The sequence below is a fragment of the Microtus pennsylvanicus genome, chromosome 9, assembly GCF_037038515.1.
Source record: "Microtus pennsylvanicus isolate mMicPen1 chromosome 9, mMicPen1.hap1, whole genome shotgun sequence".
Taxonomy (NCBI): domain Eukaryota; kingdom Metazoa; phylum Chordata; class Mammalia; order Rodentia; family Cricetidae; genus Microtus; species Microtus pennsylvanicus.
Genome location: NC_134587.1, coordinates 75426919 through 75441767, shown reverse-complemented (window position 1 = coordinate 75441767; position 14849 = coordinate 75426919). Strand labels below are relative to the sequence as shown.

The 14849-nt window shown below is 48.4% G+C and overlaps 1 protein-coding gene across 5 annotated transcripts in view; it reads left to right on the top strand.

Moving 5' to 3' along the window:
- Rbpms (RNA binding protein, mRNA processing factor) overlaps positions 1–9134 on the top strand; it is a 143344-nt gene extending 134210 nt beyond the window's left edge. For 3 of the 5 annotated variants that reach the window (XR_012911853.1, XM_075986516.1, XM_075986515.1), the window contains 2 exons: positions 107–176; positions 9009–9134. Coding sequence is in view for 2 of the 5 variants with exons in the window: in XM_075986516.1 (XP_075842631.1) it covers positions 107–176; positions 9009–9102 (164 nt within the window). In the remaining 3 variants the exon portion in view is untranslated. Of the gene's footprint in view, positions 1–106; positions 177–3985; positions 4091–9008 lie in introns of all 5 variants that reach the window. The other 2 variants (XR_012911855.1, XR_012911854.1) reach the window with 1 other exon arrangement.
- The last annotated feature ends 5715 nt before the right edge of the window (positions 9135–14849 follow it).

Here is a 14849-nt window from a genome sequence, read left to right as displayed (position 1 = left end):
GGATTCCCACCCTGGCCAGTGTGAATGGACCCCTCTCAGTGGTGAGGAGGTCTGGGGACCCACAGTGAGGTGGGACCCCTGGCTCACTGCTCTTCCTGTCTTTCAGATGCGCTGGCTCCCTCCCTCCGAGGCTACTTCTCAGGGTTGGAAGTCCCGACAGTTCTGCTGAAGGCTGTGTAAGTACTTGGCTTCTCCGGGGACCATTCGGTGCTCCTAGCCCTCCCGTGGTTCTCCATCTGGGAGAAACGTGGGCATTGCCCCTGAGTGTTCACCTGGGATGAGAAGATGATGAACAGGCCCAGCTCTGCTTGAATCTCCCTTGGGGACCAGGCTCCTGTCCTCCCATGCATCGTCAGCAGTCTATATAGATTTTTTTTAAAATAGGAGGCAGTGTGCTGCTGTTGCCAAGTCTTGCCTTACTTAAAGTATCTTTTTTATGTTTTAGATTTGTTCTTTACATGTATGAGTGCTTTGCCTACATGTATGTATGTGTACCATGTACATACTGTGCCTCAAGAGCCCAGAAGAGGGCATCTGACCCCCCAGAACTGGGGTTCTGGTGGTTGAGCCACCACGTGGGTTCTGGGAAGCAAACCCAAGTCCTGTACAAGAGCAACAAGTGCTGTTACCATTGGACTATCTATTTTTTAAAAATACATTTTTTTCAATTATTGAAAAATAATTTTTATACAATAGAGTCAGATCAGTTTTCCCTCCCCAACTCCTCCTACCTCCCCACCCAATAGAAAACAAATAAGAAAAAAAACAAACCAGAATTTTTTAAAAAGAAAAGGCACCAGAAACAAAAACACATACACATACAAACAAAACCCATAAAAACTGGAAATTAATATGTAGCCAAATGACCAAACAAAGCAATATGCGACAAAAAGTCTACAGAAACACCTGGAGTTTAGTGTTGGCCAGCTCCTAGTCATGGGGCCTACCCCCTAAGTGGGGTTATAAACCGTGTCTGTCCTAAATATTCAAGTACACAAACACCTTCTGTAGTTTGGTGTCTTGACTGAATTTCTCCTTAAGCAAGGGGCACTGCAGTTCTGAGCTGTAACGTAGCGGGAACTGGGGCGTATGACTGAAATTAAGTTTTCTAAGTGTTACAGCTCCCCGGTTAGATCTTTCAGCCCTTTGTGAACCTGAAAGGGAAGTGGGTGGAGGGGGTGGGCTTGGGTCCTGTTCGATGCTAATGCAGGGTGTTTGGCCCGTGTGCTGATGCTGACAGACTCTTAAAGCCCCTCTATTTTGAGAGTTGGCCATGTAAAATGGATACTCACTTTTCCCACGGTTGAGGCAGAGGTTCAGTACTTTGTTAGGGCACTGGAGACTCTGAAGAGGTTCCGTGTGTAAATAAGCATGCGGTGGCTTAGGTTCTACCTTGACGTGTTTGTGTGAGCGCCCGTGGAAGAAGGAAGGATGGTGGGTGATGGGGCTAGCCTTGTCTTCCTGAGGAGAAAGGAGAGTTCCCACAGGAAGGCTCAGGTAGCGACGGGTCGGTCATTAATGCAGAATGTTGACTGCGCTTGCTGAGCCCTGTGATGGGAGGTCAGGGTCAGTGTTTCCCATTGCCCTGCTGGCCTGAGTTGGGGCTACCCGCAGCAGGAATGCATGGAGTGGAATCCGAGTGGCAGGAAAACCATCTGGCTTCTGCCATCTGGTAGGTGCTCTGGGGACACTGATATCGGTTGGTGGGCAAGTTGGCGAATGACAGAGGCACCCAAGTCTCTCTTCCTTGTTTTGTTTGCTGTTCATCTAGGCTTAAAGGAAGAAGCGCATCTCTTAGCCGTTATATGTGTTCCGGTTTAAAAGACTTTGTACACTACGTGTATGAGCATGCTCACATTTTCCCCGAAATCACTATTTTCTGTCGGCCAGAGGCCCGGTGGTAGCCGAGCGGGGCTAGGGACTACGCCATCACCACACAGAAAGGTCTAGCATCTCTTGAACGTAGTTCATCTCTGAGCTGTACATGGGCCAGGCTCGCACTTGCCTGGGGTGTGAGGTGGTCTCGAGTGTGTGTCATGTGGAGATCGTCCAGAAGGAATTTGAGTGGCAGTGCCATTACTGTCGCATGGAACTAGGCGTGTGCAGCCACCACTCCAGCTCCTTCCCAAGTCAGCTATGATCCAAGCTGTGGACTTTGGGGGAATATAAAACAGATTTGGGGACACCAGTGCTGTTGAGCTAATAGAAGCAGAGGGGACCAAAGCGCGTGTCCGAAAGGGCAGTGCTGGCCAGGTGGGCGGCTCCACACCACAGCGGAGAGTGAGGCACTAAGGGTGCCAGGCACACCTGGTATATCGACTGTTGTATGCTCTCCTTTCATCCCCATAGTCCCAGGCCTACTCCAGAAGAGGCCTTACTCTTGGACTTGTGTTAGGATTAGAGGCGTGGAGCCCTATGTCTTGCTGCCTTAGAAATCTCTAGTTTATCCGCTTTGGTTTCTTAGTGCAAGCATAAAACAAATGATTAAATATAAACTGACCCAGCTCTTTACTCTGTGGACACGGGGGTCGTACCTGCTGTGTCCAACATTCCTGTGGGAGCCCTGTGGACCCAGTCTGCACACAGCGGCCGCTCGGAGGCCCTGGGCTCGGCCTGCGGAGCAGGGTGTGTGGGTTCGCGCTCACTGGTGGTGTGAGGAAGACTTGGAAGAGTGGCCGGAGGCTGAGCTTGCTGACGCTGTTGGCTTGGCATGTGGTTGGCATGAGCGAGGTTTAGTCTGTCTACACGTTATCACCCCATCACTAGCATTTTGGTGATGATCCAGCCGTGGGACAGAGAACCATGATAGTGTTTACAAGACATGATGATTTGAAAATGATCAATTTTCCAGCTCCACCAAGAACAAGAGAACACGTTTTCTGTCGCTCCTTACAAGTAACACAGTGACAGCCTTGCTTGTTGGACATCCAAATATAGCTAAACAAGTCTTCTAAAGAGCTTGGGGACTGGTGTGGGATGAGATAATATTAAGAACTTGTGAGGTTCGCTTGGCCTTCAACCACGGCATAGAAATTGCAGGCATATGCTGTTACAGCCTTGCCGGGTTAGAGGAGGTAATGGGAGCTAAAACGGCAGGATATTTAGCTGTTTATGCCTCCAGCTTCTTTGGGAGGAACAGCCTAGTCTGCCTCTGTCTTTAAGGCCAGGTCTCCTGTAGGCCCAGACGGCCGCTGTGGCTCCAGCAATCACCCCACTCTCTCCTTAGAAGAGACCAGCCTTGTGCTCCGTATTGCAGTAGCCTCAGAAGCCAGGGAAGTTCCTGTTTATCAGGATCACACTTGAGCTTGTAACAGTAAATATTCAGTGAGCAACTCTAGCTTACTGAGGAGGAGGGTAGTGGAGTAATAAAATGAGCATAATAGGTCAGATAGGGTGAGCGTGGAGTCGGCTAGGAATTGCCAGGAAGCGACAGCTTTTAATGCCCTGTGTAGGAGGCTCAGCCAGCGAAGGTGCCCGGCAGACCAGCTCTTTCCCTGCAGACCCACTAGTGGTACCATGTCTGGAGAATGTGACTCTTCTGATCCTTCTTGTCCCATGGCCAACTAAAAGTAGATGGGCTTGGAACGTGCCCAGGGGCCTCAGGGGGCACCCTAGGGCTGCTATTGCTAGCCAGCCTTGGGTGGGGGGCACACTTGGTCACTATGGATTGTGACAGAGGGTGGGGGAGTTTAGGTAGTTTCCTCCCTCAAATAGCCCAGCTTTTACTATGAAACCAGACCCATACCTGCCCCTCTTTAAATGTCTCTGTAGTGACTTCTGAGTGCCCTTGCCTCTGGCCCAGTAGCCTGTCACCCTGTTCTAAGTCCCCAGACCACGTTCCCACCCGCATTCTCTGGACTTGAAAGGTCATCCTACAGTGGGGCTGCGCTCGGGAGCAGGCTGGTCTTCCTGCCCCCGGGCGGGCAGCATGAGGACCACAGAGAAGGTTGCCACGCGCAGTTAACAGCTCTCTCTGTCCACCCAGGTCTCGGGTGTGTGATGGCGGCTGCAATCTGTCTTGTGGGTATTAATGCGATCTTCACTGGTGGCGACTGTCATCCAGCTGTTCTGCAGAACTGGAGCTTTGCTGGTGAGTGCCAAAGTCAGGTGGCAGCCAGTGTGGGCAGTATGGGCAGCAGCATCTCCTGGAACCACAGCCTGTCTGGATGGGCCTATGGCGTCTGCATACTACCAGTGACAGACTGCTTCGGGGCAGCCAAGATGTAGTAACCGTCAGTTTGGTTTCGTAGTGGGTGCTTTTTGTTTTGAAATAGTACCTTACTATGTAGCCCAGGCTAGCCTCAGCCTTTCTAGTGCTGGGAAGCTCAAATGCCATCGTGCCTGGCCATAGTTGGCAAGTTACCCATGGCCTTCTCAAGTAAAGAGGCTCCATTCTCAATAGGAGCACTATGACTTAAAACAAATTTCATAAAATGCAGCTTTTCCTTCCCTTTCAGCTCCCAAGCCTTCATTTGAAAAACCAGCAGTTAGTTTGTTGGAAATAAGATATAGTGTGTTCCCCTCATAACTGTCCAACTGCATTAAGTATAATGAAGCCATTTCTCTACTGGGGCACATGTTTTGATTGAGCCTCTGCTGAAATTGGTTGAGTGTGGATTCTCCAGGGGTTGTGTCATGGGGCTTTTCTGGCCTCTCTTCTCAGGCGGTAGTCGCTATCAGAATCTCAGTCGTCAGGTTTGGAAGTCAGGGTTGCTCAGGCCGATGTGGAGCTCCGGATCTTCCTTCCCCGGCCCGCCAAGTGCTGAGGTTACAGGTGTGTGCCACCAAGCCTGGCCCTAGGTAGAGGCTGTAAAGGAAATTACAATATACACTATCCGGGATGACCTGCTCGCGGCCACCTCACGGCAGCTTCCAGTGACTTGGCTTTGGGTAACAGAATGCCAGGGACACTTCATGCCTCAGCCCAAATAAGGAGACAAATTTCATTCCTTATGATGGGCCTATAAAAAAAAAATGAGTCAGAAGGAAGGCAAGGTTGCTGCTGAGGACGGAGATGAGGCAGCCAACCAAGGAGGTCACTGCAGCATTTGGGGGACCTGAGCGACTTCACACTGAGATCAGCACCTCATAGGACCGAGCGAGCCGCCAGTACAGTGTACGTTGTTTCCTACAGTAGCACAGAGCTGTCACAGGTACCAGAGTGACACACCGTGCGGTGCAGCTGACGTCCCAGAAGCTGTATGGCCTTGTGATCTGGTCCCTTTCGTCCTTGTCCTCAGCAGTAGTGCTCACAGTGTTCTTGATCTTCCTTGTTTTGAAGGATTTTCCTTTCTCTAGAGTGATTTACAGGTCAGTTTGTTGTTGTAGTTCTGGGGATAAGAGCCAGGCCCCTGTGCATGCCACGCAAGCGCTGTCCCTCTGAACTCCCTCATGCCAGACAGTTTTTAAATGCGGTAAAGCAACCAAAGTATCAGTTGTCCAAGGTCCACTAGCCCAGTGTCAGAAGCAGGTGGTATATCCAGTACCAGAAAGCTCTAATAATAAAGGAGCAGGAAGCGACAAGGGGCTCAGGACTAGAGTTTCAGATGCCCCTGGACTGCTCAGAAAGGTGGGTCAGGTGGGGGCCGTGAAGCAGGCATGGAGGGCCATGGCAGACAGTGTATAGCTCTGCAGGTCCCGGGCCACCATGGCTTACAGACGGGAGGGAGTGTGGTGGCTGTTCTTGTCACCAATCTAAGGCATCCTTGCCAGACAGAGGCACACCTGAGCGAGGAGGATGGGTTCCCTCTACCCTTGGGCTAGAGCCAGGCCTAAACATGGCCAGGGAGGGTCCCTGGAGACTGGTCTCTGTAGAGAACTAAACACTTTACATGTCGTAAATATTTACTTTATATTAGTATTAAGTTGACAGGTATAAAAATGAGTTTGTCTGACAGAGTCAGGGTAGCAGAGGAATATTAGAAGTCAAGTTTGGAGGGAGATCACTAACAGTTATTAGGCCAAGCTTATGCAGATGGGTGACCAAAACAGTTGTTAATTTGTTTGGGAGAAAATTTACCTGGTGCCGGGCCGAGTGTAGCTCAGCAACGCCGAAGCCCAGGTGGCGGTTGTTCCGCCATCTGTGTGGCGGCAGAGTGCCCTAGTGAGCTTACACATCAGGGCCAGCTGAAGTCAGCGTCTTACGATTGTATGTACCATCAGGTATCCGGCCACAGTATCCTGTCTTCCCTCGTGTACAGCTGCTGCTGAAGCTGTGTGGTTCATGCACGAGCAGAGGACACAGGAAGTTAAGATAACTTTCAGGGTGTCTGTCAAGCTGACAGCCACACCACCAGCTGTTTTTGTTCTGGTTTTTGAGACACCACTTACATGCTGTTCTGGATCCCCTTTCCCAAAAGGCTCTTATGAAAAGAATCTGCCCTCGTCACCCAGCCCCCTGTCCCTCTGGAGTGCTTTGTGTTCCCGGACCTTTGGATTCTGTTTAAACATCCTTGTTAACACATTCCAGGGTTTCAACTCCATTCCGGGCTAAACCTCTTCCTTGTTTACAGGGACTGAAATAGCTGCATTTTGACCTTGTGTTCAGTCTGGGACATAGATGGCAGTGTGGATACATTCTTTTCCCATGTGAGAATTACGTCTCCAGGGTAGGCTCTGGAAAGCTCAGGGAACTATAGGTTCTGCCCCCCTTCTTTCCCAACTTCCAAAGACCCTGTGTGCAGGGAGAGTGGTACAAAGCCAGAATCTGGGGCTTATTCACCCCGCCCCAGAGGGATTAGCTTCCCACAGAAGGGTGCCCCAGAGCTGGTGTGTAGCCCAGGCTGGACCTCCAGTGCAGACCCTGCCTTGCAGATCAATGTTAAGACAAGGACCCAAGTGTCTAAATGAAGGAACATTTTGCAGTGCACTGCTAGCTCCTCTGGGGTAGAGGATCGTCTTGGGGAAGAAAGTAACATCCAACATCATCCCTGCCTACTTCTGTAGAGACTTCTCCCTACAAAGCCCTTCTGGATTGGACCTAGTAAAAATGAGTTTTCAAAGACAAGAGTTTTGTAACTAAGTGGGTGTAGAAAAGGAAAGGGGGAAATACAGGCAGACGAGTCTTGAAGGTTGTACTAAGGGGCCTAGGGAGTGGGAGCCAGTGGAGAAATATGACATGAATCATCATCTTCTGCTACTCAGGGCTGGTGGGAAGAAGATGGTCCCAGGACAGAGCTGCCCAAGGCCACAGAGCAGGCACAGATAGAGATGGTGACAGCTTTGACTGCAACAGTACACAAAGGCCACTTGAGACTCCTGTTCAAGAGCTGAGCCCACCTTCCCTGCCAGGCAAAGCCCCAAAGCTAACCTCTCTGCAGCCTGCCATCCTGTCTGTCCTTTCTCAGGGTGACTCAGAGCAGCATCCCAGTTGTTAGTCTTGCTGCTTTCCCAAGATGGCCGTCTCTGAGCCAGGAAGAGCTGCACAAACCTAGTCCCGGAGCCCCTGCAGGACAGAACGGGTTTGATGGGCTGTACTCAAGGTCAGGAGGCGGCAGAACTTGTCGATGGTGGAAAGTTTCTGTGAACCACTTTCATTCCCCCGTGACATCTGCTCTGTGGGGAGCGAGGCAAGCAGGAGCCTCCTGAGAGTGTGCTTCAGCTGAAGCTCCTTTGGCACGTCAGGGATGTGAGGAAGTGAGTCAGGCCATGAGGCCACAGGCTCACAAGGAATCTCTGTTGCTGTCACCTAAAACGTAACTCCATCTGTCCTCTTCTGCCCCCAGTTCCCACTCCTCCCACCCCATGCATACCTAGCCTGTGGGAACTCTGGGCCTACCTACTCCCAGGTAGACATCAGAAATCAGGGTTTAACAGAAAAGATAGGCACTTTTTGCAAGTGTTTCTGGTGACTGGTTTGAAACGGGGTCTGGCAGTGTAGCCCTGACTAGCCAGGAACTCGCATGTAGATCCCATGCTTCTGGGATTAAAAGCATGCACCACCATGCCCGCCTAGAGATGGACACATCCAGATTCTCCCGGCTTGAGCATCACAGGGTATGCGGTCCCCAGTGGTACTAAGTGTGAGAAGAGGCAGAAAGTGAGAGGTTCCTGAAGGAGCTTTGGCTGTTTATCCCTGCCAGACATTTGACTCAGAATGCTGCTGCCAGAGGACAGAGAAGGAAGTGGTCAAAGGCTACAGCGTTCCTACAGCTTTTTACAGGAAGCAGCTGCCGACCTGCTAGGATTGCCGCAACCGCGAGACAGAAGAGCGTTAGTTTCACAGCTGTGCGCCTACAGGTCTCTTCCTGCTCTGGAAAGCAGAGCTCTTTCTAGCTGGTGCCTTTCCGAGCTCCACAGGTACACAGCCATTGTATTTGGATCTCAAAACTTGTAGGCCATTATTATGTAAATAAGCCTTTCTCTGTACAGAATCCTAGTCTGCTTGTATGTATACCCTTTCTGTGTTTGACAACACGAGTCTAACCTGTCAGTGAGAAAATGAGAGTTGGAGAATATAAAGTGAATGACAATAAAAATGGGCTTACAGTGCGTGCATCCTGGACACTACTGTCCAGAACCAGGTTGGAGTTACTCAGTGGCAGCGCATACCCAGCATTTGTGAGATGGAAGGACTGGGAGGTTGAATATCCTGGGCTCAAAGAGCTGACTCTACCACAACGCACAATACACAAGCATGTGTTTCAAAGTTCAGGGAAGAAGGGGAGTTTAGAGTTTATTTTGCACACTTCAGTGCATGTGGAGAGAGGTGAGGGAACACTTGCAAGGAACCTGTTTTCTTGACCACGGGAGTCCCCAGCATTGACTCAGATCATGAGACCTGACAATGTGCTTACCCCACTGAACCATCTGGCCGGGTCCTTTGCTTTGTTTTCTCTGTAGCCCAGGCTGGCCTGGAACCCCAGCTGATCCTCCTGCCTCAGGCTCCAGTGCCCAGTTTGAAGTCTTTACCTATGAGTCTGCTGACACTACCTGTCTCATAGAAGCTCAGCAAGATCCATGTACACGATTGGAAGGTTGCTTTCCAACACGTTTTCTTTCTGTTTCAGGTTTGAAAACGCCTTGCCCAGTTTTGATCCCTTCAAGACTTTGCCACAGCCTCTATCACACATCTGTTTTCCTCAAAGAAAAAAAAATATATAATAAAATGTGTTTTACTCTTTTACACTGTATAATTTTAAGAAATACGTGTTATTTGTGAATGCATGGTCTGACGTTTCTGTACAGTTTGGAGACATACTCAGGTGGAACACAGACCACCGTAAAGCCAAGACGGCTAGTATTTTCTAGCAGGCATTTATGAATAGAGGGAGGAGTTCTTACACTAGGTTAGATCACTTTTGCACTTGATTTTTGAATGCTTTTTCATGACATTTATCTTGTTTTTCTTCTAAAATAAGCTGCATGTTTGAGGCATGTCTCTGAATAGCATTGAAATTTCCACGATTGTGTTGTGAATGTGTGGACTCCACCTGCCTGGCCCCGAGTCAGGGCACGTTAGTGACATGGTGTAGAAGTGAGCTCTGCAAGACAAAGCCCCAGGAGCATCTCCCACCACAGTGTTCACAGCTGGGCAGGAATTACTACTTAGGTAATGTCTCCCGAGCGCAGCGTACCATCTGAAACCCATGGCAGCTATGGCTGCAACAATACAAACTGTGCCAAGTGAGGTATTGCCATTTCATACTTGTATTATATTGTTACCATTTATGATAGCACCCTTAGAGTGTGGGACCTAATATATCACTCACCTTCCATAAACTGTTCTCTTTCCCAGTGGAAAGATAAAGTCCATCCCACTAAGTGGAGGGACCTTGGTTTGGACCTGTGAGGCCAACAAGGCCTCAGGAGAAGCAGGCAGCCCACCCAGATACTTTGGCAACAATGGGCATCACATCCCAAGTGATTCTGTAAAGTATGGCCTACCTGAGCCGTCCATCGCGTTCTCCAGAATACTGTTTGCTCATCCAGAGACTACCTACTGTATTGCACTGGGTGGGACATGTGACCACGGCCATTTGCAATGACTGCAGTTAGCCTTGTGTTGTATTCCGACACATTTCCAGAGGTGGTGACGGGGCAGCTTCTCCTGCTCCTCAGACAAGAGCCATGTGTAATACTGTGACCTCAGAATTTCCAGCTGCTGGTATAGCTAACATAATCACAGTCTTTGTATCTTTGTTATTGATCTACTTGTTGTGTTGAAAACGTCATGTTTTAATGGTTATATCATTGGTGGGGGTTCATTATTTTTCATTAGAAATAAGAATGTCAAGTTTTTACAGGTTATTAAACAGAGAAAAAGGAAAAAGAAACACTAAGGCCTGAGTAAGGGCTTTTCACTAGAAACTAGAGGAAGGGGGCGGGCAGCAGTGTGACTTCACACAGCCACACTGGTGTTGAGGGACTGCTCAACACCCCCCCCCCCCCGCCACTTGGCTCCGAGACTACTTGCTGTAAGGAGAGCTGCTTCACCAGTGACTATGCTTTTATAAACTGTGTAAAGGTACTTTTCTATTGTCGTTTTTAATAAAATAATAAAGTTTATTCCAGCTATTACATGATCGTCTGGGAACTTATTCACAACATCAACCAATCACGCCCGACAATGCAGAGATTTCCATTTCCAGGCAGAGGCAGAACTAGGCATGATTCAGAGTGGGAGTCAGGTAACTATAGCCCACCCACCTGCCACCGAGTGCTCCACACACCTGTGTACCTTTAACTCGGCTCAGTTGGCACCATCCGCCCTCAGTTACTAAGATTCTGCCAGGCATAGTCACATGTGCCTTAAATCCCAAGAGGCACACTCAGATCTCAGGTTCAAGCCAGCCTGGTCTGCACATTGAGTTCCAGGCCAGCCAGAGCTACACAGTGGGACCCTGTCTTGGGGGGGGGGGGATGTCAGATTCTGTTGGGGATAAGTGGCTCATAAGTTGGAGAGCTTGCTGCTCTTACAGAGGACTGGAGTTAGGTGCCCAGCCCCTACATCTAGTGATTCAGAGCAGTAATTGGAGGCCCATCCATGGGCTACATCATCTTCAGGCAGCCACACACACAATGCATAAACAAAACAATAAAAAAATATGGCTGCTGGTTCAACCAAGATATCAGTATTCCATACACTCCCACGATTTGCCCCCCCCCCCCAGGTCTTACATTAAAGTTTGCTGTGCAGCCAAGGGTGACCCCAAACTTCTGATCCCCAGCCTGTCTCATCTCCTAACTGTTCTTACCACATAATAGTCACTGGTGACTTTCAGTCTAAAGCACTGGTATTTTCAGCTCATGGCTTATTTTTCCAGAGACCATCCAAACCAGGCATAGTAACTGCTTTCTGATCATCTGGCCTTCCTGGAGACTAGTGAAGCTTCCACAGCCACCCTCCGGCTCTTACAGTATGCCTGAGGTTGCTGACCGTGTGGCTTTGTCTTCAGCCTCCCGTGAGGTTCCAACTCTAAGGCACCAGAGACTACCACTCAGCTGGCAATGATGGAGCCCTCCCTCAAGCTAGCCCTGCCCTAAACAGCCACTTCTGTAAGTATTTTCCACAAGAGGCCTTGAGATGCACTGAGTAGCTGTGTGTAAGGATTAAGTCCCCGCAAGGTGTGTCTCAAGCCAGTGCAAGCCCTAGAGAAACTCCAACCGACCAAGCAGTCTACCCGCTTCATTAGCTCCTCTGGAATATCATCTGTCACTATATTGAGCGGAAATGGATGCAGGGTCTTTGGGAACCAGTAACTTGGGATTAGGAAATGGGTACACTGGTTTGTTCGTTCACTAATTATACAGGCTTCAAAACAATGATAGCAGCAAAATGGACTCTTCCCAGGAACACAAGACTATAAAACTAGCATCTAAAATTAAATGCCCCAACTAAATTTCAACTTAAAATGAGTATTGCAAATCCTCAATTTCCAAATGAGAACACCTCTAGTTCATCACTTCTGTGTTCCAGAGTCACTGTTCCAAGTGTTTGTATATCTAACCCTTTCTTCACGAGACTGCAACTGTTGCTGCCACACTACAATAGGAGGCAAGACGAGGTGGTGCGGATCCCAGCACCCGAAACACTGAGGCTGTAAGCATTACCTGAGCTAACACACTCTGAATTCTTTATCTCAATTACTGAGACAACTAACTGTCCACTGAAACCAGTGCTCTCCCCTGGTTTAAGAACGATGCTCTCTTCCTCTTTAGCTTTTAAACCGGTGTTAATATTCTCTATGACAAAACCATTTACAGCATTGTTGGAAGGCTAGAGAATGTCAGTGACTGGTGACATGTTCTCTAAAATACTGGTCCTTTTTATTGTTTTGGGTTTTTGTTTTTTTTTTTTGTTTTTTTTTTTTTTGAGACAAGGTTTCTCTGTAGCTTTGGAGCCTTGTCCTGGAACTAGCTCTTGTAGACCAGGCTGGCCTTAAACTCAAACAGATTCACCTGCCTCCTGGAATAAAAGGCATGTGCCACCAAGCGCCTGGCCAGTTATCACTTATGACATCCCTATTATTTTTGTTTTGTTTCTAGGGATTGAACTTAGAACTGTGTGCATACGGTGTTCTGGCAAGGTGAAAAGCCACTGGCCTTTCGCCAGTCTGGAAAGCATGAGGTCATAGGAATGTACTAAGCAACTACCAAACCAGTGGGGTTGGGCCACACTGCAGCCCATACTTCCAGGGGGCCATTTGTCAATCTGCTCAAGAGAGACTTCTCCCATGCGAGTGTTAACCATGCCAGTCACACTCAGTTCCCAAGGTCAGATATGGCTAAGGCGGTACAGTCATGGTCCAGGCACATATATTTACTTATTTTATGAAGGAAATCGTGCGTTAGCAGTGCCACAATGTCAGGACCTATTCCAATTTGCCTTTAGCAGCATGCTGTCCCCAAATTCACAAGACAGGCCAGAGCCAGTACTCCACGTAGTTTGAGAGGGTTTCCAAGTCCCCACTGGTCCTCTCCTTTCTTGAACACCTACTGACCTCTCAGGACAGACCCACTGGGAAACAACCGTCCTACATGCAGTTCCAAAGACAGCAATGTCCCTAGCCAAACCTGAGAAAACCCAACCCTTCCCAAAACAAATCATTTCAAAGTAAAGCAATAGCTAGAAAGAAAAGGGGACACCAAGTTTCATCTTCTATGTCTCAGATAACTGCCATTCCAAGAATAAAGTCCATAAACCCAAATGTACTTGTCCCTGGAGCGCCTACATTCAGAACATGCTTCCACTCTTGATTTCAAACAAAGCTCACAAGAGAAATCCTGGCTGCACACTCGCAGGCTCCCCAGGACTGGAACTGAAGTTCCTCTACTGCCTTTCCTGAGTACTCAAATCAACCAGTATTGAGCGTTTTTGCATCCCCAGGGTCCGCCCATCACCCGACCACATTTACAGGCTGTGACAGCAGCAGCTAGAGGTTCACTTTTTACTCTGTCTAAGCTCAACACCATTTCTCTTAACTAGCCCCTAAAAGCTTGTGACTGTGATGAATTATAGATCAGATGCACTGAGGACTGTCTCAGCCTTTTAACTCTCCCAACTGTGCCCATTCCCACTTGTTTCTAAATGGCAGCAGATCTGGCAGCAACTGGCAGAGGTGAGATCAAGACTTCACTTGGAACTGCTGGAGGAGTGTCTGCAGTCAACCAGAACTGCTGGAGGACTCTTCAGTCACCCAGAACTGCTGCCAGGGCCTGTTCTTTTTTATTATAGTCACAGAACACAACCAGGCTCTCAAGTTTCCCACAGGGCTGTCTGTCTGCTACCCATATCACCCCAAGATGCCATCCCAGGACCTCAGCAGAGAGAATACTCACACAGGCTATAGGTCAAAGGGAACAATACTTGCAAAGACAATGCAAATGAATGAAACAAAATTATAGAATTTGTAAGTTTAGTAACTAGCAAGATACTTTATTTTTCTAGATTTCAATTTCTTCATTTCTGTGGAGAGGTAAGAAATTAAGATCAATTATCAAACCAGTACCTAAAGCACAAACGAGAGCAGGCTTAGCTAGAGGTGAGTAGGACACAGGCCTGGCAGTAAACATGTATCTGAGCACCTACCTGTCCGTGAGGCCTGAAGTCTGCCTCCTTATCAAGTCAGATGAGGCCTATGAGACAGTCTTGTAAACATGTATCTGAGCACCTACCTGTCTGTGAGGCCTGAAGTCTGCCTCCTTATCAAGTCAGATGAGGCCTATGAGACAGTCCTGCACTTGCAGACCTCGCCGTAACGTGGCTCTGAGAACATGGTTTGCAAACGGAGGCATCTGCTGGGAGATAAGTGAGTTCTAATTTACGGGGAAAACTACCTTGACACCATAAGCATTATATACTCTTACCGGCAGAAACCTTCAAACACAAAACAAGATGGCAAATCTCTTATATTCTAATTATGTGGGAACCACAGTATGACATCTTCTTAGACCATATTTTGGAGTTCAGAGGTAAAATGACACGAAATGGATATAATACTTATTCATCAAAAGCCCAATGCTTTGGGCTACTGTTGCACCTTGTTTGAGAATATTAAACTTGGTTTTTATATTCCATCAATACCATTCCAATGGGAGAGAGAAAATCTGTGATAATCAACTCAAAGGAGCAGGGCAAGTCATAGCAAAGGGCGCAAGAAAATGCCTTTAGGAGTGAAAACCCTAAAACTGCACACATGCTTGATAATAAGGGTTCTCACTGAACTGGACCAGTAACAGGACAGAGAGTCCCTCCACCAGAATGGCCAGGAAAGCCACCTGAGAGCTGGGCTATGGTGAAGCTCATGTTCAGGCTGGCAAGAAGAGTCTCCTCATCCTTGTTCAAGATAGTAGCAAATCATGAATTCAACTTACTACTTATTTAGCCTTTTTAAAGAAAGCATTAACAA